The sequence below is a fragment of the Corapipo altera genome, unplaced genomic scaffold, assembly GCF_003945725.1.
Source record: "Corapipo altera isolate COAL_440 unplaced genomic scaffold, ASM394572v1 48, whole genome shotgun sequence".
Taxonomy (NCBI): Eukaryota; Metazoa; Chordata; class Aves; order Passeriformes; family Pipridae; genus Corapipo; species Corapipo altera.
The window spans coordinates 2,875,780-2,903,763 of record NW_020884931.1 but is presented as its reverse complement, the minus strand read 5'-3'; the positions used below and the strand labels follow the sequence as shown (position 1 = coordinate 2,903,763).

At 41.6% G+C, this 27,984-nt stretch overlaps 1 protein-coding gene across 1 annotated transcript in view; it reads left to right on the top strand.

The window, feature by feature from the left end:
- ALK (ALK receptor tyrosine kinase) overlaps positions 1-27,984 on the top strand; it is a 310,600-nt gene that overhangs the window by 263,187 nt on the left and 19,429 nt on the right. Inside the window, exons 10-20 of the mRNA XM_027659345.1 lie at positions 720-814; positions 2,195-2,338; positions 11,587-11,749; positions 16,151-16,301; positions 18,745-18,876; positions 19,736-19,880; positions 20,731-20,793; positions 22,397-22,495; positions 23,455-23,607; positions 24,804-24,902; positions 26,627-26,813. Of these exons, the coding sequence (XP_027515146.1) occupies positions 720-814; positions 2,195-2,338; positions 11,587-11,749; positions 16,151-16,301; positions 18,745-18,876; positions 19,736-19,880; positions 20,731-20,793; positions 22,397-22,495; positions 23,455-23,607; positions 24,804-24,902; positions 26,627-26,813 (1,431 nt within the window). The remainder of the gene's footprint in view (positions 1-719; positions 815-2,194; positions 2,339-11,586; positions 11,750-16,150; positions 16,302-18,744; positions 18,877-19,735; positions 19,881-20,730; positions 20,794-22,396; positions 22,496-23,454; positions 23,608-24,803; positions 24,903-26,626; positions 26,814-27,984) is intronic.

Here is a 27,984-nt window from a genome sequence, read left to right as displayed (position 1 = left end):
CCTGTTGACTTGTGATATCACTGAGGGTGAATTTACAGTGATCTTGCTGCTGGTAATGTAGGAGTGGCAGAACTTCCTGGCAATAGCCAGCTGAGAGGGTGGAAGTGATTTAAGGCAAACCTGCTCAGCTTCTATAAGGAGATAATGAGTTCTGCTCTTCCTGTGGACTACCCAGTGTCAGTTCCTCTCTTTTGTGACTGCCAGGGCTGTTAGATATCCTTCACTCCCTACAGGGTGGATCAACACCAAATACTTTCTAAATTGGTTTCAGCCTTTGATTGCCAGTTCCTTTTAGAAGCTCCAAATTACTTCAGAAGCCCTGCCTACTTATTTTTCTTAACACTTCAGGGTGTAAATCACTTGTGAGAATAAAATCACTTAGGGGTCTGTTTGGTTGGTTGTTTTCTTTCATCTGTGCCAGAAGCCAGGGGACTTTGTGTATGAGTGTGGTCAGAAAACACACTTCTACCTCCTTCAGACTGTATGTCTCTGGAGGGAAGAGGGGCTATATTCTTTTATTCTGTCTACCTATATTAATGTATAGCTCTCCTCCTCAAATCATCTTTACTTGTTAGGAGTGAAGATACTTTCTCTGTCAATTTAATATTTTTATATGTGAAAAGTTTTTCTCCCTCATTCAAAAACTGCTTTAATTGTGAAGAGCTCTGAATTTCAACTCTTTAGCAAAATTTAATCCCATTTTTTTCCAATACGTGCAGGTTTTGGTTTCAGATCATCGCTTCATGGGAAGAAGGATCAGATGCCATTATTGCTTTTGACAATGTCTCCCTTAGTCTGGACTGCTATTTAACAAGTAAGTTTTCATTTTATCTCCAAGTGACTTGTCCTTTATTTGTCGAGTAATTGAAATTTGGAAACTGTGGGGAAGGGATTCAGTATCTTCAAAAGACTCTTGAAAGGTAAAAGTATGTTTCAGAAATAGCTGTGCTTAGGCAGAGCAGCCTGTTCACGTACATACCTTATTAGTGGAGCCAACCAGTGAATGGGTTCCGAGTTTGGCAGTAGGTGGGTAGTGAGACATATGGTGTGGGAGAGCCAGCTTCCAGCTGAGACAGTGGCATCACCTCTCCATCCAGACTGATGCAGCAGCCAGTCTGTGATTATAGATTTCCAGATGACCTGGTTTGCAGTGTGACAGTTATCAAAATGAATGACAGTTGGACTGTGGCTAGGAAAAGACAGGCATCCAGTGATTGACACTAACTTTGCAATAACATTGGGCACAATACTCCAGTTAAATTAGAATGAGGTTATTTCATTTGGACTGACACACGTTTAAGTCTGAATCAGACTAGGATCTTCACACTCTACTGCTCTGAGGAAAAATTTGGATTCTAGTCCAGGCTTTGGGATTGACTGGCCTCTAGAATGTGCCCAGTCTATACCTCTGATGCCAGATTTCACCACATTTAGATTGTTATTAAATGTTTGTGTCTGGCTCATCTTTCATATTCTCATGCATAGTGAATTGCTTTAATTTGTAAATATGTTTAATGATCTGTCATTCTGTACCTCAGACCAAAAACTTACATGAGGATTGGAGGATTTGCTGCTCTGAACAAATGAAACTTCTACCTTGGGTTGAGCAGTAGAACTTAAGTACATTCTTTTGTCTCCTAGGCTTGAAGCTACAACTTCTGTAGCCCTGTTCAGACCAAAAATATCTAAGCCGCTTCCTCATCCAACAGCAGTCAGTCAGAATGTTTCATCTGCTTTGTACTGTGTTAATTTGCATTGGCTGGAGCATGAGTCTTTCCATTTATGCAGTAATGCCTCTTGCTTTCTGTGCATAAGTGCAGTATACCTCAGGTTCAAGTATTCTAAAGAGATCTTAAAATCAGGTTAGAATTAAAAAAGATTGCACATACTTTCACTGGCTAAAGAGAAAATTTATAACAGTTGCTAAAGATTATATTCTGGTTTTCTGCAAGTGTTTTCATTCACTTGCTGTTTTGCCTACCACTCATTCCTGTTGATTTTTCTTTCATCTCAGTTGTGTAACAGCAGTGGAAAGTCAATCTGCCTATTCCTTTTAATAGCGTTACATCCTGTGGCTGCAGGATCTTGTTCTCAGCACAGAAGTCTGTAGCCTTTAATTTAACTTCAGTTTTGGATTACATACTGGCTTAGTCACCCTCAGTCATAAACCAATCTGTCACTTCTGGTTTTCTAGTCAGTGGAGAGAAGACATTTCGAGGTATCACTCCAGACTCAAGCAATTTGCTCACAAGTAGAGGCGGCCAGAAGAAGTTTGGATGGGAACAAAAGCTTCTGGGAAATCTCCAACTCAACAGTGCCCCCACTTCTGGTCCAGCAGGTAACTGTCTGCTCTGAGAAGCATCATTACATAGGAAGAGATTTCCAGCTAGTACACACCTCAGTTAGATGTGGCTAAATGCAATATGATTTTTTTGTTCCACAGCCTCTGTTTAGAGCTTTTCCCAAGTCCCTCACAAAGAAAACAAAACAAGCTCTAGAAAGCAAATTACCTGTAGCTGCTAACTGTAACTTGGATTCTGATTGCAAGCTGGTGAAAGAACCAGAGGGAGCCTCTCTTGAAGTAAAACGCGCTTTTAAACTGTAAGACAGTTTGTTTGGTGTCATGGTCATATAAAAATTGTCAGGAATCAAAGCGAACTGTCCAGATTGACTGAACTCAGCATTTGGTAACATGAACACCTAACTCTAGTTAATATAGGCTTGGTTTAAAATAACATAGCCTTGCTTTTTCAGTAATATTTACATTGTCCATTTGAAGCAGTATAGCACTGGACTCTGTTTTAAAAATACGATTTTTATTTAGTTAGAAAAGTCTTATATGTTAATGTTATTTCATTCTTCCCTACCCCTCAGCTCCTCTTTCCAGCTTAACTGTGGTGGTGTGGGCCAAACAGATGCAAGAGTTCCCTTCTCTTCCCTCACCCTTCCATCACTGTCTCCCAAATGGTTCTCTCTTACCTCTCCTAGGCTTGCCTACATATTCACAATATCTGTTTTGGGCTCTACATGTGCATTTCCATTTGAATCTGCTTCCTTCCCTCAGCTTCTCTTTCTGATTTGATTTGGGTAGCCACGACCTCCTAGCTGGGGGAGCAGGGCTGACCATGGAAGTGAGGGGTAGCTACTGGAGAGAGAAGCACTTGTAACTGCAACCCTCAGCACTGTGTGCAGCTCCTCTCTTAGGACTAGCTGGTTACCTGCCAATTTGAAATACCACCCCTCTTAAGTTAGAAAACAGATGGTTGATACATGGCTCCTTTGTCAGTAACCCTAGGGATTTGGTCCTGCTGCCTCCTTTTCTCTCCACATCTTAGAGAGACTTCTTTACATCTGTTCTATCCGTTCTATCTCACTTTCCTACCTGCAGTGTACTGTTGAATTGCACAGACTAGTTGTGTTAGCTCTGATACAAACAGTGGGCTGATCAGTGTGTCCCAAAGCTCCACACAGCCTTCAAAGCCTGCCTGAAAAGCTGGATGCATTAACCCACTCCGTGCTGCTGCAGCAGGGCAGCTGCTGCTGCCTGAGCTCTCTTGGTCAGAAGCGAGCTCTGGCAGTGGAGGCTGATGGTACAGTCTGTGGGGCAGGCTGAGCTGGCTCAGGTGGAGCTGATGGATGCTTTATATACTGAGCATCATACAGCAAGAAAAGTGCAGGAGCACTGACCGGAGTCTCGAGGGAATGAGTCAGAGGGGATGAGCCCACATGAGATAATGCTGGCTGGGTGGAGCTGTGCTTTAGCTTTAATGGTTGTGTCTGGGTCTGTTACAGATGTCATGTGTGAGATTGGGCTAGTCAAAAAAGTATAATTTTCAAAAATATCTTTATGTCCTGTTTGAAGATCCTTTGATGTCTTCCCTTCACTATCTGTATATCTGTTTCCTGCCTGTAGGTGAAGTCGTCTTTTAAGTGGTCTCAGTATTGCCCTTAGGATCTTGTGGTAGGATCTGTACACAGGTATAGGTTATGGACTTCTGGCTGACTTTCCTTGGGAATGTCAGTGCTCAGGTGGTGATGTAGTTTCCTAAGGCACATGCACATTTCCTTCCAGTGTATCTGCTGTTTTAGTAACAGCAAAAACATTAGATATTGGATTCAAAGTTAGTCTGAAGTGGGTGTGTGAGCTAGAAATCTTGTGGCCATAGATTTCTTTGAGAATTTTGTTACTCTCTACTTCTCACTAGACCTGACATCTTCTAGCTCTTCTGCTCCCTGTCCTATCTGAGGAATGCAATTTAAAGAAATGCCTGGATAGTAGAAATAATGAGAGTCGGATTGAATGAGGGTAGAAGAGAAGATCACTGAGGTACTTTGAGCAATTAAAATAATTTTTTATCACCTTGGGGTGAAAATTAAAGGCAATTCCTATGGTATGTAAGCCAGCTTGCCTATTTTCTGGGTTTTATCTTCTGTGCTGTTCATATTCTGTCTAAAATTGTCTCTAGTCCTTGAGGTTTGAAATCACTCCTGTAGCAATTTTCTCCCTTTGTGCCCTCAGAGTAGAAAGGGCAGAAATCAGAGAAGCTAAGCAGCAGCAAGCCATTGCATTTCTGAGGGTCTTTGCAGCTCTGAACCACCCTTTTCCTTTGTGTTGCCGAGTCCCTGCCTGTTCTCAGTAAACACTGCAGATGCTTGTTTGGTCCCTGGGCTATGCATTTTACCCAGCTTTAATCTTGTTTCTTTCTGCATCCTGTAATGCATTTAAGAAACCTCAGGGTGAGTCTGTCAAGGCTTTACCTTCGATGGCCACATATTTACTGTTGTGCAAGAGAACCAACAGCATCAGCACCACCCTGAAGTCCCAAAGACTGCATTGACCAATATGAACTCTGCCAAAAGTAATTACAGCTAATATGATCTTTGACTTGTTTGATGGATCACACGCTATAGTATTTCCTTCTTAAGAAATCATATTAAAACAAAGAACTGTGTTCCCAAAGCTAAGGAGACAACAGGATAATAAAACGCCCTCCCTAAGTCCCAGGCCTGCTCAGCCTAAGCAGCAGGAACTACAGTCTGAAAGACAGGTACCAGTTTGTTTACCTGACAGTAAATCCAAAGAAGCTCCATTGCTTTCAAGGATATGGGACCTCCATTTGCTGCTTTGTATCTGAGAACAATCTCTTACATACACCTGCTGCTTTTGCCTGTGCTTGGAAATCCATTTTCAGCAGAAGTGATAGTCAGCACCACCAGCCTCCCCATCCTCTCTGTTGTCAGGCCCTGTACCTACTGAATTACTTCTTTATCCTTGCCCTTGCTTTTTGTGGCTTGACTTGCCTCCAGGAGGTGTACACTGGAGGTTCAAAACACAACACAGCCACAATGTGAAAGATTCTAAAGCTTCCAGAAATCTGTTAACCCCTGTCCTGTGTCACACATGGGATAATGAATGCACTGTGTAGAATAAGACCTGAAGTTGCTACAACCAATGTGGTGGTGTTACTTTCTCAAGTTTCTAGATGCCCAGGACCAACACAGAATTCCTGTGGTTTTCAAGTTACTTGCAGTACAAGGTGGCCATTATTAGATAGATGTTCACAGAGCAATGCAAATGCTTTCCGTTTCAATTAACTAATGATGTTTTATTTGCTGAAATACCAGCTTCTTGCTGAAATGTTGCAGGTGAAACTTAATTCTAGAAGCAGCCTGCAAAAAAGTTGTAACAAGGCCTGCATATACCTGAAGATTCAAGCAGCTTTAATGGAACCAGGATTTTTGATTGAAATGGTTACATCTGTACAAAAGGCTGGGTGCTCTTTATTTTTCTATAAACTAGGCTTACTTTGGCTTTGTTTTTACATTGATTAGGTATTAGTTTAAGTAAAACTCAAAGCTGCTTAAACTATAACATTGTTCAACTACCAATTAAAAAGCCAATTTATATCAAACCAATGCAGTTTCCTTTTGTACACAAGGCTAGAATATGGGAAATACAGGCATATAAAGATACAGTGAGCAGTAATGAGGAATTCGAGGTAAACAAATTACTATCATGGAAACTGGAGGAGACAAAATGGGATTCTCAGTAGGTGAAAGGAGATAACAAGACACAGAGCAATCAAGCTTTAATTAAAGATTTCTGGTGTTTCTGAATAGGCTGTAAATACCATGAGAATAACCTCTCTTTTGATGTTACAGCTTCTCATGTATCCCACGACAACTTATTTGTGTTAGGGCACACAGTACAAAAACAGCATGTTGTGAAATGTGCAGAAAGGTTGACCTTTTTTCCCCTCAAATCTAGCATTATTTTGTCCCTTCTATCTGCATATCCACCAGCTGCTGTACAACTGTGGTTTCTTGCATGGAAACTGTCATCAAATCATTTTCTCATCCATCCTGGCCTACGGTTTTCCTCTGGTCTCTTCCCCACAGCAGCTAGTAGTTGCACAAATTTTGTCTTTTCCATCAGGGAGGGTCCTGTTATGAGTACTTCCTTGGCTGTTTCTCGGAAGAACTCTGAGTCACATTAGTTAATCAGATGAAGGAGCTGAAAGGAACAGCGGAGCAAGTATTAAGTAAACGAAAATTACATTTGGTTGCTCTTTGTGTGCAATTATACTAACTGAACTGTTGGTATAATGCAATAAAGGTATCTTCAGAATTGTGTTTTTGTATTAAGCACCAATTAACACAATGAATAACAGCTCAGTGCCCTCCCCCCAACAAAAGTAACATCCTGAACAGTGATGGAAAATGTTCAGAGACAATGGTGGGATCTCAGAATATGTAGGTATGAATTTCTTTATTGCAGTGTTTACACTTACTTTCCCTGTAGGATTGAAAATAGCAAAGGTGCAATACGGAAAATCAGCATGCAGCCAGATACCAACATAGCAAAGTCGAATTGGCATAATTGCTCTCTAGAGTTAATCATGCAAATGAAATAAAAAGGGCAATTCACACATTTCAGAGTTAAATTTTAAAGCTGCTCACAGCAGTTTAAACTGTGCAGAAGCTGCTATAGATGTCAAAAGATTTTGAAATAATTTTACCACCTCCACCCATTTTGGTCTTTGTTATCTAACATGAATTTCTGTCATCCTTTGTAATTGTGAGCAAAAAAATTCCAAAAACTTAGTAGCATGTCTCACTTAACACTATTTATGGAAGACTCTTTAGGTGAAACATAACAAAGAAAAGAAATTAGTTGTCTTCTAGTGTCTGGTTTCAGAAGGTGGCAAGAAACAAGGCATTCAAAGTCAGCAATGCCCTTACCCTGTTATACTGACCACAGATAATTACTTACAAGGATGCCTGTTTTATATAGACACTTAAGAAAAATCAAGCTTTAGATTATTTCTTTGAAACAATACTTATCATCAGTCTGGCATACATGTCATCACTGCAGATCTTGTTGAACTGAAAAACATGTCCAAGTCTTCCATTGCTGCCCTCATTTAGAAAATAGAGACAGAAATAGTAACTCCATAAGTAGTGGAAAAACTGACCTACTTTTAGTCTAGCCATACCTCTATAACTGGTTCTGGTATTGCTGGCAAGACTCACTAATTTCTATGACCATTTTATATCCCCCTAATATTTTGTAGACACATTTATGAGGTCAGGGGCTTCAACTGTGAACACAACCTAGTTCTGCAATTTACCATCATCTTTCAACCCCCTGCCCTATTAATCTCTGGAAAACTTAATCCTGGAAAAGGTAATAATCTCAAATTACTGCTCACAGGACATTGTTAAATGGCAGAATCCAAAGCAAAATTGAGAGGTTTGTCCTTTGTTACCTCACTGAGCATGTTTGTTATGTAGTATATTTTGCCTACAGACTTTCAGCACAGACCAACCTTGGAATTACTGGTAATGCATAACTGAGATTGCTCGTGCACCGAGTAACAGGTACAGCTCTCCACACAGACCATGGTGCCAGTGGCAGCCAAATGTTAGTAAAGATTAGGATGGGCAGTTTCCTGTAAGCCTCTGATTTCCCACATTGGCCAAATATTGTGAGGGAAGCTTTTGAATGTTTTTACAAATAGATGAAGCAAACGTTCTGCTTGCTCATGGCATCAAGTTTGATGACATCTGCATTAGAGGAAGAAGTAAAATGAACTCTCTGAGGAACAGCTAATAGATTTAATTGCCTCCAGAAGTTTGGTGTCGGGGGTTCTTATGCTCCTGAAGCATGAGACTTTATGTGGTTTTTTACTCTTTTGAAAGTAGGAATAGCCTTTTGTCCTGAAGAGAGGTTGTGGCAGCAAGTTCCACAAACTGCCTAATTGTTGTTTGAAAGCACTGATGCATTTCACTAACATGTTATTCTATGTTCCAAAATAAGCCAAGTATCATGATGCTTGGTTGGCAATTTTCTGAAATCACTGAAGTTTTGGTTTGGAATGAGTTTAACCTTGGTTCAAACCAGCTTGATTTAACAAATGCTAGTTAATACACTTAGGGCCTTGAGGTATAACTAAAATGCCTCTGCCTGTTTTGTGGTGCGGAGTTTATGTGCTGTATATGTGCCAGTGAAATTGCTTTCTATGTTAGAAGTATAAATGTGGTTTAGGCTTTGCTCCACTCTTCGATGTTGCTGGTTATTATTTGCAGCAGTGCCTGCAGGAGTGCTGCCTCAGGCTGCAAGTGGCATCAGAGCTTCAAACAAATTAGTCATTTGAAGTCCTGTAGGGTTTTGTTCATTCTGTTTTCCAAGAGTAGGATGTCACTCCCCTTTACTGTTGCTGAAATCCAACACCTTGATTGCTGTGCATTTTATGTATCTAGCTAAACTGTGTGAAACCTACAATGTCTGCTGTACTCTGTTCTGCATGAGTGACTGTGCATGTAAATACATCAATCAGTAAATCTAATCTGGAAAGAAAATTTGGGAAGGAAGAATTCTTTTTAATTTTTTTTTTAATAGAGCCAAAATTACATTTCTTGCAAAATGTTGTTTCTGGGACCTTACCAATGAGCTTGTTAGGGAGCTTGAGGAGGGCAGGTGAGTGGGTGAACAGGCAGAAACTAAATGTTTCCTCAGTCATGTTTCTTGTGAAAGTGGGGATTCTGTCAAATGAACTGATGTATAAATTATTCACTGAAATGTAGTACCCTAATTCTGTATCTCACTGTAATCTTCTTTTTTTTCCCCACCTCAAAAAGGCATTGTTATTAAAACAGTTAGCATCTTGCAGCTTCCAGTGATGAAATATGTGGGGACCCTACATTTAACTACTTGTTTGGTTTTGTCATGGGAATGCTCAGCTGTTTCTGGAAACTAGACATCTGTAACTTGTGTAAAATTGGGCAAACTTCTGTAATTTGCAAGTTTTTGAGGGGAAGGTTTAGGCTGGAGAGTCCTGCTATTTTTCCCATGGTGTGAGTGTGAGGTACCAGCAGTTTTAGCCTGTCACACACAGCAGAAGGAAGGAGAGATGTGCTGTGCCGTATGCGACAGACCACAGTTGTGCACAGATGGAAAAAATCTGTGCTTCTCACCAAGCTGCTTAAGGATTTTCGATTCAGTGCTGCTGCTTTAGTCTTTGGAGATCAAAATAATGCTTCAAACTGAATTACTGTAAACTGCTGTGGCATGCAGCAACTTGTAGAAGTGCTCTCTCTGAGCTCATAAGACATGCTGCAGTCATTTCTAGAATCAAGAGAAAATCAATACTTTACAGGGAGTGAAATCTTACTTTTAAAAAGGAATGGTGGGTTATCTAAGGCAGTCAGTACTCTGTTTTCTTACTGGGTTAGCACTTTCAGATCTTGGGCTACTGTTATATATGCACGCTGAGGGTTGGCTCTGCGAAATGTGTAAGAGAGCGGAGGGGGGGAAGTGCGGGAGTTTTAGTCTGCATCCAGAATTGTAACTAAGACCCATCTGTCCTAATTATCTTGAAATGAGGGGCAGCTTCTTCCTGTGCCATATCCCGTCCCATTTAATTCAGTGACAAAGCTGTTACATGTTGGACTGGCTTCCAGTATATATAAACAGGAGGAAGGAAGACTGTTTGCAAGTTAATGCAGCAATGACAGATGAGGAGATCGTGCAACAGCTGGCTGTAGGTTTTAGCAAAATCCCTGCTGGTTATATTAGGTGCAGTCTCCCCATGGACTTCACTTGGGCCAGACTTCCTCTTGCAATGTTTTGGGCAAAGGTCACTACCCAGCTCTGCCAGTTCTGAAACACATCTTTTCCCATTCTTGTCTACCATCTACCTGAACAGAGCAAGTAAATATGTATGCCTGCACTGACTGAAGCAACTGCTTTACAGACAATCTCGTATACATTACTGTATCAAAAACAACAGGACCACTTTTGAAATATAAGATAGCACCTCCTCTGCTCAGTCATCTCCATGTTCCTTATATAATACTCCCTGGCATAACATACCTGTGGTTTTTCATTCCCCATTCTCTCAAGCTCTTAAAAGCCAGATTCTAAGAGCTTAGTGCAGATTCACTAACCTTAAATTACCAGCACTGTTTGCTTTTACCCTGATTCTGCCTCTGCACTGGAAGTGAGCCCCCTCTCTCATCTGTCCTAGAGCCAGGAAACACAAAAGCTGCTCTGGTTGCCTCAGGTCGAAGTCCGAAGGCATAATGTTTGCAGCAGAAGGACATTCTCCTTCTGCAAGACCAGGGCTTTTAAGGAACCAGAGGGACATTAAAGAGCATTTTGGAATAAGATCTCCAGTCCCTGGAACCCAGTGGGAACCAAGAGCTGCCAGTTTCAGGTCCAGCTGTGCTGTGTGTTACATGTGTAATAGTCTAGAGATAAGTTTGCCAAGGTCAGGTAAGCAGATATGTGTGGAACAAGATTTATTTCAAAGGACTAAATCAGAAGTGTAAAGCTTAACCATAGCAGTACTATGCACACGCTATGTCTGTCCTAGGATCTTATCACTTCTAGTTTTCCTTTTTGATTCTCTCATATTTTGGGCTTATTGTCCCCTTGAAGGTCACCTGCATCTACCTTTGGGAACATATTTGGTATTTCACTGGAGACATCCAAATGGCTTCTTATTGTTCCAAACGAAGACACTTACCTACCTGCTTTACTGAACATATGTTTCAGTGCAGGTGGCTAAGCCCACTGGGGTATTGCAATGTTAAATCACTGGGATAGCTGACAGAATGAGTCTCTCATCTTCCATTTAGTGTAAGATTTTGCTTTGGGTTTGGGGTGTTTTTTTGCAAGGATAAGTATCTTCTGGTGCGAGACTGTTGATATCAGAGCTACTGAAACATTTTGCTTTAGTAACTTCTAGACCTTGCTTCCTTAGGTACCCTCTTACCTGTTGTTTTGGGGTTTTTTGGGGGGTTCATTTGAGGCAAAGGAGGAGAGGGGAATTCTTCCATTTGCTATCTAAGAATTTTAAGACTTTATACCGCCACCCATTGCAGAAGGATTGGAAAAGTAAGTGAAATAAGTATGTAAATACCCATAATAAACAAGTAACAGTGACAAAAACGCAGAGGACTCTTGCACAGGAGTTTTGAGGAGGGGTGGTTCTTGCCTTGGTCCAGCAAGCAACGTGAATAAAGAGCAGAACATCTCCTTAACGTTTGGATGTTGGGATCATGTATGTGTCCTCATTTCAGAACACTGGTTATTTACAACATGTGGTGCCAGTGGTCCCTATGGCCCCACACAAAGCCAATGCAATGATGCCTACAGGAACTCCAAGCTCAGTGTGACTGTAGGAGCCGAAGGGATTCTCCAAGGCATTCAGATCTGGAGAGTACCAGCTACCAACACATACAGGTAAGGAAACCCTCTCTGATTGTCACGGTGTATCTTTGTGTTTGAAACTTACCCAAGCTGCAGATACATACTGGATATTTATGAAGTGTTGCCTTCAGAAGTTTGGCCAGAACTACTGGGGGTTTTACTTCTCCTTGATCCTGTGTTTTCCAATGTCTCCAGTCTCAGATTTGTTTTCTAGAAGATGCAACTTTTTTGATGAAAGAGAGAAGAAAAGAAAGAGAAGCAACTATCTGAGGCAGGCACATCTTTTGCCTAAATGGTTACAGGTTGTGAGAGCTGTATCAGTAGCTGAAAATGAAGCATTTTGACCTCCCCAGACAAAGAGGAATATGCATCCTATATGTCATTCATTGAGCTCTGGGATCAGAATGAGTTTTTCCCACTCTTCACCTGGCATAGGAGGCACAATCATATGTCAGCGTTTCATAAGGGAGAGCTTGCATCAACCTCTGCTCAGCATCTTCACTTTTTTGAATCTAGACATGGCAAGTTGAGCCTGTAAGCCTGGCTTACCACTGTAAAATTGATTTTGGAAGCCAGCCACCTAAATGGTAGGCTGTGTGATACTGAGGGTTCTAATGCTTAAATCCCTCAGTGGAGTTATTTTCCAAGAGAGATGATCAGATACGGTTCAATGCTACTTAATCAGATTTTCACCATTTTTTTCTCTTTGCTCTTGCTGGGGAAAGAAGTACAATCGAATTGTAGTTTACTGTATCTGAATGGTAACATGAAGCCATTACATGCATCAGTTTGTAAAGCAGAACTGTCATTTTGAATCAGTGACTGTCTAGTGGTAGGTTTTTATGCCACATTCCATATTGAAACCAGTGATGGTATCATGGATTTCAAAGCATAACATTCCACTGAAAGCCTTGAACAAATTTCAGTTAAAATTTACTGGTCCCATCTTTTTCTTTTTGTTGAAAAAGAATGTTAATATTGAGGCAAGATGTCAGTCTCTAACAGAGGTCTAGTGCAAAGCAGTTTTGAGAAACTTGCTAGGCTAGGCATAAGTTCTGCCTGAGTGCCTATTACCACAAGGATTGATGGTAATGAAAAAAGCATTAATGATATTTTATCCAGCTATCAACAATGAGGTGCCTGAGGTGAACAGAATTTTTCAGGACCAGCATTTAGTAAATACGGTTTTAAAGTACAGCCCAAAAGAGAACAGGCAATAAACTTACAACACTGTCATTTCTTTAATATCAGAGTCCAAGAAGAGCTAGAATTGCCATGCAACTGTAGGCTGATTTTTGCTACACAATACAAACCAGGGGCCCTGCAGGGAGGACCTGTCTATTTAAGTTCTATAAAAGACCTAACAGACTTTAAGGTTCTGTATAGATAATAGATGTATAATGTCATGTGTAACATACATATAAATGGCTGACATTTCTCTTCTGCACCTCTTAAGGCTATAGTAGAAAATTCAGAGCCTGGGGAAAGGAGGCGGCAATTGTGGGCTTAAATTAACTTGACATCTTCCTGATTCTGGTCTGCTGAAGGGGCAGCAGAGTCCCCCAGTATAGCATAGCCCTAGGAAAATGTCAAGTTGCAATATCAATTTTAGGGCTTCCCAGAGTCTGGACTCACTGCCTGTATTTAGCTCTCCCCTGCAGGCCTGCTGCAGTGTGGGTCCTGTAAGTCAGCCTGATAGTGTTGCTGATATACCTGACCTGGAGATAAATCCTCCAGCTGGCTGCTAGGCTCTTAAGAAAGCTGCTGTTATGCCATATCAGTGTGTTTTACACTATGTAATGTACACTCCTGATAATTCCATTAAAAAATTGCATAAAAAGGATATTGATTTTGTGAGCATGAGGCAGAATACACGTTATTAAAATACAGGCAGCTCACCTGTGCGTAAAACTCTACTAGCACAAGCCAACCACACCCAGAAAACCGCACCACCTATGAGAGTCTGGATAGGCTGCCACACACTGTACTACCCACATTTGAAAACTGGAGTCTTATGTGCTCTGGTTTGCTCACATGGGACTGCACATTATGTAACAATAAAGGTAGACACTCTATAAGAGTATTTTTCCTTCCAGATTTCCTTCTAAAGTCTTCAGAAGGAATTCTAAGGATTCAGAACGTCTTGTCATCTAGGCCTATGATCAAGTATGAGAGACACGAACTGTAATAAATTACTTGCTATCATCCATTATCCAACTTCTTTCCATTTTTAAAGGAAGAGTCTCTGGCTCATTTTGCTGAGCGACCCATTTGTTGTCACTTCCACTGTCCTCTCTTTTCTATGGTCCCTTCTGGTAAGGTGGCACAAGAACACAGCCCAGTGGAGTGCAAAAAGTTGTCCTTCTAAGTCAGCCAGCCTAGGTACTGCATGTTCTCATACTATCAAAACTAGCTCCAGTGTTTCCATAACCTAGATGTTATGGTGGATGTTTTTCTCTAGTCCTGGTTTGCACAACCAGTGCACTCTGCTCATCCTGATCCCTAAGGGTGTGATTTTCTTTTTCAGTTCCTACAAGTGTTATAGTAAAAGAAAAGGAGGAAGACAGTGGGAGGTGTTCTGTGTTCTTAGTGTATCTACTCAGGGTGCTCCAAGTCTTTCTTCAGGGCCAATATGGTTAAATGGATTCCTCCTGTAAATGAAAGTTGTGCCTAATGAAAGGGGTTGTGTTAAAGTTTGAAGTCAAGATAACCTGTCTCTTTAAATAGTGACACCCATTTTGAATAGTGAATGCCAGTCACCTCAATCTACTGTTTTTTATTTGTCTGCAGACTTTGAATGAGGCCAAACTGGGTTCTCTTGAACTTCCTGACATCATTGCTTATGTGCAAAATCTGTTCTTACACAGAAAAATATGGCCCCTACTGGCAGCCAATTAGCCCTGCCAGCTTGCTGTGCCTGGTAGTGCACCTCATTAGCCATTACAAAATTCTACAGCAAATCAGCTCAGTCTTCAGATTCATGCAGCATCTGTTCAGGGTGGCCCAGTGCTGTGTCCATCACTTTTTTTGCTGGCTCCAGTACAGCCTTACTAAGGACTGATTGCTCTGGTTATCAGCAGTGGCATGAACATAATATCACATTGCAAGGATCTAATATGCTTTATGAGACACTTGTTGCTCCATAGTTTTTCAACATCAGGACTGCTCCATGCTGGCTGCCTCAGAGCAGTGTCACAAGGTGAGTTCCTCCTGCTAATCATCAAGACAAGTTGCTGGCTGGAAGTGAGCTGGCTGCCCAACCTGTTCAGGGTCCTCACTCACAATGGGCACTGCACAGTGGCCTGTTTGCACAGAGGACTGTGCTGGGCAAAGACCAGCCAGGTGCTAAAGGAGAGGATGTGCTAAAACAGAGCACCCAAACTGTGACTGGTAGGAAGCCAAGAAGAAGTTTTGTGTTCTCAGTCCTGCAGTCACTGGTTTCATGCTCCAGGTGGACTTTTGCTCTCACAGAAATAGCTGCAAACCTACTAATGCCAGTGGAGAATCACCTGCTTATTTCAGATCTAAAATGAGTTTGCTGCGCCATCACTCACTTGCTCAGAAAGCTGAATAACTCTGTATTTTGTTTCAGCAGAGATGTGTGTTTAATCATGACCTTTATAAAGTGCTTTGAAATCCTCTGTTAAAAGCCGCTTCAAGTATGTAAATTGCTAGAAAGGAAGAGGGAAGAAGCTGAGCAATATTGCGGTACAGCCAAATCTTTGGGTACCTCAACAACAGCAAGCACCTCTGAATCGTGACTGCTTGAAATAAAAATCCCAGAGCAGCCTGTATGCAACCTGTCCACTCCTGGCTGGAGACAGTAAGACATTCCTGGTGACCGTGAGTTTAGCCAGGGGACTTTTGCCTTCTTTGTTTTCTGCAGGTAGTGTCGTCTCCATCTACTCTTCTGTATTCCTCTGGTCCTGGGAATAAGAGAGCTGTTTTCCATCTGGTCCATGCTACCAGGACCAGTTATACTGTCTGCTTTCTCAAATCTCCCTCTGTCAATCTCATGCCTAATGTTCTCTTTAGCCATATGTCCTGTTTTCAGTAGTTCTCCTGCTTCTGTTCTTTCTATTTCTTGCTGCAAACCTCTCAAGGATGTACCTTCCGGGAAACAAGATGTGTTTCATATATTAAAGTTGGAAACATAAGGACTTGCTCCCTCTGTCCTGAGCAGTGTTTGCCCAAGAATCATGTGAAAGAATCTGTTTTGTAGCTACCCAAGTTCACAGATCCAAGTAGAGCAGAAAACCTCGGTCTTCAAGCTTTGGGTTTAGATCTATTTAGAATGTCAGGTCTTCAGGGCATGGCTCTGTGACACTGTGTTCAGGTGTGCAAAATTCTCAGTGCCCAGAATTGGTTTGTGCTCCCTTCCACCTGTCTGGAACAACTCAGGCACCAGGCTCTTGTTTTGTTTTTTTCCTGCAGCATCTCAGGCTATGGAGCTGCTGGTGGGAAAGGAGGGAAGAACACCATGATGCGGTCCCACGGTGTGTCTGTGTTGGGAATTTTTGACCTCCAGAAGGATGATACTTTGTATATCTTGGTGGGACAGCAAGGAGAAGATGCTTGTCCTAGTGTAAGTGATTGGCCTTTGTGTTTTGCCTTAGTCTCTTCTACCAGTCCATGGAGTTTTGTCTGTTCACATAGAATAATGTTGTCCTCAAGGGGCTTGGGTTATATGGTTCAAGGAATAGGTACAGTTTTACTGGGAAAACATGAGTGTGAAAAGATGAAGCACCGTGTCACTGTGCTCACTTCCTCTTCAACATTTGGGCCCTGTTGATAACACACTACAGGTTCCTGACTGATCTGCATATCTCGAACCATCTGTGTGGTTTTTTGGAGAGAAAAGACAACCCTGCCTTCCTTTTCTCTGGAGATCAGTCTTCAAGGTTGCCTTCACAGGGCTTTGCCCTTGTTCTGCTGTTGAGGCCAGCCCTGCCATTGTCATAGTCCTCTGCAACTCTTGAGACACCCACTTCACAGGGCCTGTTTGCTTATTCTCTGTGTGGGAATAGGAGAGACAAATCAGTCACTGCTGGGTCAGTCCTGCTTTTTGTGTTACTAACCAATCCTTGCTGCTGCAAATGTCTTGACAGAAAGGTGCAACTTCCACTGTTCACATGCACAATAATCTATTAATCATTTAGTATTCTTTGGAGAAAGAGGGAATAGGAGATTCTTGTAGAGGAAACTAAGCATGATCTGATGAAATTTCACCTGCGGGCTTGAATTTACATGCTGTAAGTTTCTCAGCTGTTAATGGCTGACATTCAAGAGAGGAAAGCTTAGCAGTCTGTTACAGCAGACAAAAGGTTGAAGGATATAGACAAGAAAGAGGGGTTCTCAAGGCCAGCTGCTGAAGTAAATAATGTTAAAACTAGAACTACACATATCTGCAAACAAACCATTAATAGAAAGCCTTTTTGAAATGAGAAATTCCCTAACTCAAACTTCCATCTAACGTCTATAAGTAGGACATTCCAGCTGAGTGTAATATATGGACTCATTAAATTGCAGACCACTGTAATCTTAGTGAGAATTTATTGAGTGCTAATGTAATTCTTTCATTGAAGCAAAGAGATTGCATTGACTTGTAGAGGGGACTTTTACTAGATTGGATTGTAATCAGTTATGTCTTTGCCATGAAAGATTATTTTTTTTGTAATCTAGTGGTTCCTTTGGGTCATTGACTTTGTCGTTTTATTAATCATTCCCACCCAACACCAAATCAATTAAGGAGAAGGAAAAATAGGGAAAGGAGGACTGTTTAGTTCCATAGGCAAGTCTGCTTGCACAAAATGGATGCTATTCATTCTCTGGCACAACCTAGGACACATTTTGTGGTCAGCAGAATCATTTGTAATTTGAGGATGCTTTTATGAGGTTCCTCTTCCAAAAGAAACCACACACATGAAAATAGAAGGAAACAGAAGGTCAATTCTACTCTAACAACTGTTTATGCATTTTTCCCTAAAAGTGCTTTTGGTTAATAAATTCTGTGTGCCATATAACAAGATAGTGCTACTGACATAAAACCTGTAAGGTAAAATAAGCTTAGAAGCAAAGTTTGCAACTTGAAAATGCTTACAGCAGAGTCCTGCTTGTCATGCACTTTGGTGTTCCAATTTAAAACCAAAACAATAGTTAGATCATAGTCCTGAAGTACTTATAAATTATGGTTTAATGTTGTGTTTGAAATCATTAGTGAATCCAGTGATTTGCCTAATATAGAAAGTTCATTGTTTGGTGCTAATTGATGGAGGGGGAAAAATGCTAGTAAGAAATATGAAGCCTTTTTAGAGAGGTATTTTCATTAACATGAGGTGAACATTGCAATCAAACGTGGGATTGCTGCTGTTTTGGTTGGCTTTGAACTGGTAATTACAGTAAAATTGCTGCTGCAGCATAAGCATCAGATCAACATCAAAACTTGCTTGGAAGTCCAGATAAATATTGGGTGGCTGTTCTATTTTGAGCTCATTGCTAGTGTCCATCCTATGACTGCCTAGGTAAAAGTTAGCTCTGGTATGTGAGCCACCAGCAAATCTTAGTTCTGGATAAATACACATTGGTTGTTTGGCCCACTGGAAATGAAATGAAGAAACTCAGGTTCTCTCTGTGTCTCTGCCATTTGGCTGCTGTGTGACATGGAACAAGTCACAGCATTGCTGTTACTCTGTTCCCCCCACTTGTGAAATGCAAATAGGTAGTGCTAGGAAATATTAGCAGCAAATTCTGCTCTATTTTATACACTAAAAGTTTGTGGAGCTGTTGTACATGGTATTAGATGTCAGCACCGAGCTTGATTCAAAATAATTCTATTAAAAATGGCAACAAATTCTTCTGACAGAGGCTGAAGCCCAAAGCGAGATTCTTGTAGGAGAGCATTCAGTTGGTTCTGCTTACGTAGTTTCACTGGAGGACAATTTCTTGCTTTGGGAGGGTGAAGCATCCCTGAGGCTTCAGAATGTACAAGGACATGGAGATTTCATTCAGACCTGGTCTTCTATTTGCAGACTAATGATGTTATACAGAAAGTCTGCATTGGAGAGAACAATGTGATCGAAGAAGAGATACGTGTGAACAGAAGTGTCAATGAATGGGCAGGAGGAGGTGGAGGCGGGGGTGGTGCCACCTACATATTTAAGGTATGGAAACATAGTCCGCCATACACCTTCAGCATGAACACATCCTGCCACTGGCCTCAAGTATTGCAGCCTGAAACATCTGAAAATCCTTTGTACACATCAGGGAAGGGGGACACAAAGTGACCTCTGAGTATCCTTAATTTCCAACTGATAGCTGTAGTGATCTGAGCGGGCCCTTCACACTCCTTCAAACTGATGTGCAGTATGGCCACACTTGCTTCAGTGGCTTGGAATTTTCTTTGCAAACATGAGGTTTGAGCGGGATGTTTTTCAACAGAAACTGAGATGCTGAAGCATAATTCTACAGCAAAGGGCAAATTCTCCAGGACTTTATTCAACTGTGTCGTTGTAGAACATAAGGCTTCAGCTATACATTTGGTCTCTACAGTGCAATGACAAGAAAAGTAGAGAATAGCCTGTGTGTTTTCTGTTGGCAACCCTATAGCTAAGGATCACTGATCTTTTTTGTCATGTACTAGCTGAGACAGTACTCATTCCAGACACTGATTTCAAGCAGTCCTTTGCCAGAGGAGACATTATACTGCACTGTATAGTGCAGTGATTCATTTGATGAGAGTCATCACACAGTAACATTACAGGGTTTCTAAGAGCCATCAGCTGAGCAGGTACAATCCATAGAGCTGCTGATGCCACTGTTCCCTGTTGCAGAACTTGGGAGGACTAGTGCTATGCATTAATCTTCTGGATATGGGTGCATAAAAAATGCAATGATAACTTGTAGTGCTGAGCAGTCCTAGATGCCTGCTTGGTGCAACGTGCAGTACCTACTGTGTGGCTGAACTTTTATGTACATACCTGACTCAGCTTGAACACTGCCTTTATTTCTGAATTTGTTAAGATGGAGAATGGAGAACCAGTCCCCTTAATAATTGCAGCAGGAGGTGGTGGCAGGGCCTACAGGGCCAAAAAGGACACATTTCATCCAGAAAGGCTGGAGAATGACTCCTCTATTCCAGGGGTGAATGGAAATTCAGGAGCTGCAGGTAAGGAAAGTTTTTTCTTTTTAAGAAAACCTTTGAGAATATATGGCACTCCCAGATTCCTCCTCACAAGGAGGTGAGGCAAAACTCATGGAAACGCAGTTCAGGGGAACATAGAATCATAAGAGATGCAAATAGGAGGTACCCAAAGTGCTGGATACTTGGCATAAATAAGGGTATAAGAGATTGTATAGCCATAGCAATTCTCCCAAAATACCTCTCATAAACAAAGTTGTTTGAATGTTTGATGTGGGAGTTTGCAGCACCAATGTGGCCATCCTGCTCCCTGCACTGTTTTGTGCTGCATAGACATACTCACAGTTTCCCTGGCTTATGCAGAAAGAGCATAATTGCACCCTGGCTAGAAGTCTCTGTGAAGAGACCTTGGACTGAACAACCAGCAGAGCTGAAAGTGAGTCACTGGTGAGTATGTTGTATGGAGAGCGGGCTGGGACATGTTTTCACACCTCTTTCACTAAATTCCTTTTGTTCCACTTCAGAACTGACACAGGTTTTTTTTCAAAAGTATTTTTTTCGAAGAGAAGGGGAAGGCTCTTTAAACTAGAAATAAGTGGTTGGAGACTAGGCAAGAATATCTTTTTATATTTTCTGTAGAAAATATTTGTCATTGTATGGTAGGTGAAAAGAGGCACAGATAGTTAACATGGCAAAAGCCCTACAGAAAGGTCACCGTAGCACTGTGTAGCAAGCACATCCCCTCTTCTAACCAAGGCATGAGATTCTCACTTTCAGCTGAAGTGCTTTGAGTAGGTGCTTGTTCTGCAGATCCTTGCAGTGTTTTTTACACAAAAAATAACCCCTACCTGTGCCATTTCTCTTCTCTCAACTGCAGGTGGTGGAGGTGGCTGGAATGATAACACTTCCTTCCTGTGGTCAGGAAAATCCTTGCTGGAAGGTGCTACTGGAGGAAGATCCTGCCCCCAGGCCATGAAGAAGTGGGGGTGGGAGACAAGAGGGGGTTTCGGAGGGGGTGGAGGGGGGTGCTCCTCAGGTGGAGGAGGCGGAGGATATATAGGTAAAGTGGCTTCGTGTTCAAGGTGTCCCTTCCCCTCCTTTAGTGCTTATAATCAGCAAAATGCTGATAGATAATTCTCCTGTAGCTAGTATATTTAACTGTTATGTAATAGTATGTCTGTGTGTTGCCTTTTTAGCACTAGATGAACGTATGGCATTTAGTCTTTGAGCAAACAGCCAGATGTCAGTCCTTCAGCTGTAATCCTGGCTTTGCGCTCTGCAATATGTGACATTAAGACCTTGCTGTGATTCTTGAGCCTTTCATGTTGGGGTGACAGTGCTGAAGAAGGAGGAGCTGTAGGCTATATGCTCCCATTGCCAGCACCTGTGTTTGGAGGACTTTGGTCCCGGAGACTGGCAGCCAGACTTTATGCCAGGGGAAAGATGCAGCTTCTACCCTACCCTGCTGTGGGTGGGCCTTGGTCCTGCACAGGTGTCTCTGGGGGCAGAGGTTCAGGCTGCCAGCCAGGACCCCTCTTAATAACAACAGTGGTGTTGACTTCAGTCAACAAGGAGCTAATTTCATGTGCTGCGGGTCTCAGGACAGCTGTCAGATGGCATTATGTTGATTACAACTGGTGTGGGCCAGATTCAAGATCTCTACTAACCCAAAGTCTCCTGGGCCACATAGTTTCTTCAGCCATCTGCACTGTGGTGGACTCTTTAACTCCTGGTTCTCCACAGCATAAATTAAGTATTTGGTAGACTAGAAATCCTCAGAGGAAGTAGTGAGTTTAAATGATTAAGTGCATGTTTTGTACCAATGTTATTGTGTAATGCTTCTTTTTCCAACAGAATGCCTTACATGACACTTTTAATTTTGCTGAAGACAATTAAAGAGGAAAACTTTTTTTTTGGGTGGGGTGGGGGAATCTTTGCATGCTTGTAATACAGAGTATATGGCTTGTACTGTGCTTCTAATATTTTTTATGCATTGCCCATACTTTTCTTCAGATATGTTCTATATGCTCAAGCACAAATGAGCAACAAATAAATTCCTTCAGTCCCCACTCCTGGTGGACTACCCTGCATTCAGGGTGCAAAGGAGAAGAGGGATAGCAAGTTATTCATTCCCTCTGCTGATGTACTAAATACCTCAGTCAGCAAGGGTACTGAATTTAGCCCTTGAATACTGGTGTTTTCCAGTTTCTTGGCTGCATAAATTTTAAGAAGGGCTTATATGTTTCACAGCATCCAAATGGTTAAAGATGAAGTTTGCACCTTAGTTTGCAACAACCTGCCCAAAACAGAGCTAATAAATTGATTGTCAAAACTACTGTTATTAAATTGAAGTTCTAAAAATAAATCCAGTGGTTCATGCAACAACTCGCTAAATATTCCCTATATATTACATACCTTAATGTTTCTCTTTTCTCATTTGGATGCATCCCTAAATATGCTGAAATCATGCATGTTGCAATGTTTATCTGTATTTCATTGGCACTGAGCCTCAGACTGTTAAGGTAACTTCTGGTTTGACATAGGTGGCAATGCTGCAGTGGACAATGACCCAGAGATGGATGGGGAGGATGGTGTGTCCTTTATTAATCCAATTGGTACTTTATATACTCCAGCACTTAAAGGTATTCATATTGTTCAGAAGTTTTCTAGTGGGCTTATTTCATTTTAGAAATAGTTTGCATCTGTAGGACAGTTTACAGTCCTTTGGGTGCAGTTTAGTGTCATGGACATTAGGAGGCAGAAAGATGGCAAAGTACAATGGAGAATAGACAGAAGTAGGAAGAAAGCAGGTAGAGAGAACATCAAGGCTATCAGGAAACACCCCCAACAGTATAGTCTACTAGCCTATAGAATAATTTTGGGCAAGGAAACTGGTAACAGAACCTCATAAGTCAGATACGTTAGGAAAGAAACAGGCAAAACACCTGACGATTCACTGACAAGCAAGGTCTTTAAAGCATCCCTCAGCAAAGTATCCAAGTTAGGCCAGGTTGTTTCTAGAGAAAACATTGCATTGCTGCTCAGCAGTACATGGGAGTGATGAATACTGCCACTCCAACTTGTGTTTGCCCAGAAGTCAATGTCATTAATATGTTTGTGATGTGTTCATGAAACACACAAAAAAATATCTACTTGTTAAAAAAAAATATGTTTGCTTTAGAATAACCAGAAGTATTTTCAAATACAGATGCACTCCAGCCTGGCAGATTCAGCCAGAAAGTTTTGAAAACATTGCAGTGCTTGATCTTGAAATGAGTAAAGGCCAGGAAAGAAAATGGTGAGCCCCATGGACCGCTGCCAGGGCAAGTTTCCCTTAGCCTTGGCAGCAGCTTCCTTGCTAACCTGGTAGGACTATCTGCTCAAAGAGAGCCAGGGAAACCTCAACTGCAATGGGGCTGTTAGCTGTCACATGTTATTTTCTTAGTGAGGAAAGGTGGGGAGAAACTGGTTTCTTAGATGGGGCCCACCCTGCCACATCATGCAACAGCAACCACCATGTCCCCTGTTTCTGTCAAGGCCCAAGGGAATTGTAAGAATGGTCTTTACAGTAATTAACTCAGCTTCTTCATCCACTCCCTAGTGACAGAGGGACATGGAGAGGTGGATATTAGGCTGCATCTTAACTGCAGTCACTGTGAGATGGACGAGTGCCATGTTGATCATGAGAGTCAAAAAGTCATTTGCTTTTGTGAGCCAGGCACAGAGTTGGCTGAGGATGGTGTGTCTTGCATAGGTAAGTAGGTGCGTGGTGTACTGCTAGCATGTCAAACGGAAAGTGCATGGCCAAATACTGTAGTTTGAACTGTAAGACATCCTGAAAGTGTTTAATCTAGTCTTTCTTAAACCTGACTTCTGTTGAATGTTTCCTTCTTTCCTGCTGCAGTGTTATTTTGCTAGGATATAGCAGCATGATTGCTGAGGACTGGTACACTGAGCAGCATTACTGTTTTGCTCTACAGTACGTTTGACATACTGGGCAGATCTGCGGAGAGACAAATTTTTTGCTTGGTTGCGCTGGTGCTCACATTCTGCTCTGAAATCATGAAAGTGAAGGAATTTTCCAGCTAAAGTTAGATTCCAGGCCAGTTCTCTTAAGAACAAAAACAATGTGCAAGGTGAAGGAAAATATAATTCCTGTGGATTTGGGCATTTAAGATGCAGGCGCAGAATCCGTAAGAAATTCTGTGTGAGATCTCTCTGAGGAAAACTAAAGATGTGCCTGTACTTGCCTGTCTTGACAAACTAAATGGTCAGAGCTCCATTACTAGGTTTGCCTCATATTCTTGCACAACAGTTAGAGCAGTGACTCCAAGCTTTTGGGATCCTGATTTCAGATTTGTCACTGGCATGGGAAAATTGTTCTGTGTTTTTACCATTTCTATCTGTAAGATGGGTAAAAAGCATGGCCATTTTGTCAAGGTGAAATAAACCTTGATAGTGTGATCCCAAATGAGGATGCAGCTACAGAATACCTTGCACTGCACTAACTGTTATCAGTTTTTTCTGCCTGGATTAGATGCATTTAGGAGATGATACATTGCAGTCCTCCTTCTGCTTTTTCTGTGATTTGGCATTGACAGGAGCACTTTAACCCTGGCAATGTAATGTTCTTTCCACCTCCCCAACCTCCTGCCCCTGGTTTTTATGGTCTTGTTTTGATACCCAGAGAGTTCACATGTTAATTCATTGATAGCAAACCATCTGTTTTAATGGGTTTATATTAATTGAGGAATGTGAAACAATGAGGTATGAGAAGTCATAGATCCTGTGAACTGATCGTGCCAGAGATTGCTTCTACACTATAGGAGCAGCAGATGAGTAAACGGAAGGAATAGCAAAAAAAAAAAAAAAAAAAAAAGGGGCAAAAAAAGTGGCTCCTGTAAGATCATTTCAAATATGTAATTCCTTCTTCTCCTTCTTCTGTTACAGCTGAGCCAGTGGTTCATCTCCCTCTCTCCTTGGTCTTGTCTGTACTGACTTCAGCATTGGTGGCTGTTTTAATGTTGGCTTTTTCGGGAATCATGATAGGTGAGTGTTTCTCTGCAAAAGATATTTTCATATGAGGGCTGGATCTGAGCCATGGATAATTGGGTCCTGGGAGGCAAAAGGATTCAGGTTTTTAGCTACTGCTGTATTTAATAACACCTTCCCACACACACGCCTTAGCTTCAGATTTCAGTAGTTGTTTCTAACCACAATGACCGATTTGAGGAGGCTTCAGTTACTGACTGCATCTCGAAAGAGACATTATTGTTTCTGTTGTACTGTAGCTGCCAGAACACAGCTGCTTCTGATTTTGTGAGATCTGCTGCTGTTCAATGCCTAAAAGCTTCTTTATTTGTGTGCCTACATACACATTTTGCCTCTTAATGTACAACTCTCACATAAGTTCCCGTTTTACAAACTGCTACTTAGTAGGATGTGGGTATTCTTGGCATTTTTATTTGAAATTCTGAAAGGTATTTTTCACCCTTTCATGTTCTTGTTTTGAACAATTGCTCACCTGCATTCGGTGCAAGCAGAATGGGTTTGAATCAATGCAAAGCAGCCAGGGATACAAACCTCAGCTTTGCCACCTTTCTTTGTCCACACAGTGTATAGTCTGGGGGAGGAGAGGGATGTACCTAGAGCAGCAAATGGCAACTATTAAATTAGATTTGCGCAGCTGTTTCAGTTTTGAGGATTTCAGGAGTTATCAGTTGCACACACATGGTCCTACATGTATGATTTCTGGCCTGACAGTACTTTTTACAATTACTAAATACTTCTCAGGAGTGGAACAGTAATCCTCTTTCCATCCAACTAGTCTATCATTTCCATCTCAGGAAAGAGTAGCGATTTAAAAAATCAAAGCAAAGGCAATGAGGAGGAAAATGGAGGACAGGAAGGGTTTGTGGATAGGTCATTACATCCATCTGCCTTTGCGAGTGCATGTTTACCCCTTAAATTCTTCCCCTGAGCAATATCTCCTGGAGAAGATGCAGTAGCCATTACCATCACAGTCTTTGGGCCCAGTCCAGCTCCCACAGAAATCAATAGTGATTTAACCTGCTCATGATTGTCATCTTGCTTTGGAAAAAGTCCTGCAATATCAATTACTATTTCAAGGAATATCCACAGGATATTGTCTTTCAAGATGTGGATCCTAATGACATAGCAGAAGTATCAGTGAAGTGATGCAAGGAATATAACACCAGCATAAACTGATTTCAAATGCAGTCCAATTCTGTTGTTTAGAAACAGAAGAAGTTTTGAAGAATGAGCTATTTTTTGTGTACAATGTGTTATTCTGAGCAAACAGCTTGGTCTATCCATTTTGAAGAATATGACGCAATAATTCATTTCAGACTTTAGTGACTTCTGCGTGATTTAGGAAAGTTGGTTATACCCCAGCTCCCTCAAGTTTGGAACTGGACTCATGTTTGGAATGTCCAGTTAAACTAAATAGAGAAGAACAAAATCCACAGAACTGTGAAATCTAAGGTCTCTGCAAGTGAAATTAATTTTACTTCTTCAAAACGGTTCACAAGCAAGCCTGTTTCTTCATGGGATGTGTAAATCAAAGGTTCCTTTGGTATCTTCAGATTCCATTTTCTGTCTGTAATTATTTGATGTACAGAAATGTGACGGTGTCCCTGTCTGGTTTCATTCCCTGAAATCTGGCCATACAACAGCCAGTTCTAGCGAAATGTGCTGCTGTCCTGTTCCAAAGTCAGTCTGTGTCTCTGCTTGACTGTGTTCTCCATGTTTAGTTTATCGTCGGAAGCACCAGGAGCTACAAGCCATGCAGATGGAGTTACAGAGCCCAGAATATAAACTGAGCAAGCTGCGTACCTCCACTATAATGACAGACTACAATCCCAACTACTGCTTTGCAGGAAAGACCACATCCATTAGTGACCTTAAAGAGGTGCCTCGAAAAAACATCTCCCTCATCCGGTAAATTCATTGTTGCCTTCCCCATCCTTCACTCTACACACTCACGTAGACTGACTCTCTCAGAGAGGTGCGAACGCACATCTCTGTGCAGGCACATACAAATCCTTAAGCACTTTTAGTCACGTGCCCCTTTTCAGTAGTTGCAGTAGTTGGGCTTGTGTGGAAGGGCCTAGATTTTGGCAGTTGAACTTTTAGAGGTGTAGTGTTAATCTCCTGGGACTATGAGGAGAACTGAATAGTCATCACCAGCAGTTCAGATACAGGCAGTGCAGTGGATGGCCCATTTCCAGAATGAACTGATGAAATGCTGGGAAGGCTGAGGCTTGCAGGAGGCTCCTTTATAAAGTCTTTAATGGGATCTTTGGTATAGACAATGACATCCTTAAGTACAGTATCAGGGAAAACAGTGGGTTGAAAATGCTAGACAGTATTAAAAAGGCAGGAATATAAAGCCAGGAGGATAGTAGTGTCTAGATAGGAACTTCTGGAAAGCTCAAAAAGGTCTCCTAAGAAAAACTTGAAAATTTGGAGTTCTTACACACTTTGTTCTACTGCAGGGTACTTGTGAATGTGACGTGACCCTGATACCGTGCAGTTTTATAGAAAAAACCAAGTGGAAGCAGGAGAGCTTGGAAAACTAGGGAGCTTAAGGTGCTAAAAAAGTTGATGCTCAGAGCAGTCTTTGCAGTCCGAAGTTTTGCTGTCTGTTATCTTATTTCCCCTTACTTGCACATCTTTCTAGACTGCAACTGGAAGTTTCCAGTGTGCCTTGTGCTGCTGCTTCCTTTGTCACTTAGTCTTTGAACGGATTTTTGAGCTGTGGTGAGCTGCAGATAGCAGAGGATACAGCCAGGAATTGATAAGGGAAGGGAAGGTATACTTTTTGGAAGGAGGGTGAGTTATGAACTGTAGACATCTGTTTTCTACCCTTAGTTGGTAATAAGTTGGTCAGGAAGAGCCAAGAATAGTGTCTCAATCTGATATCTACAAAATTTTATTAAATGAAGTGGCTGAGTCACAGGCAACACAAGCCCTCACTGTGGTTTCACTGCCTAGACTGGTCTTTATCCTGGCAAAATTGTTAGACAGAGCTTAGTCAACAGCAGAGCAGATTGTTCTAGTCTGTTCAAATGGACAGGAGGGCAACAGCCCATAGAAAAACAGTCCACCT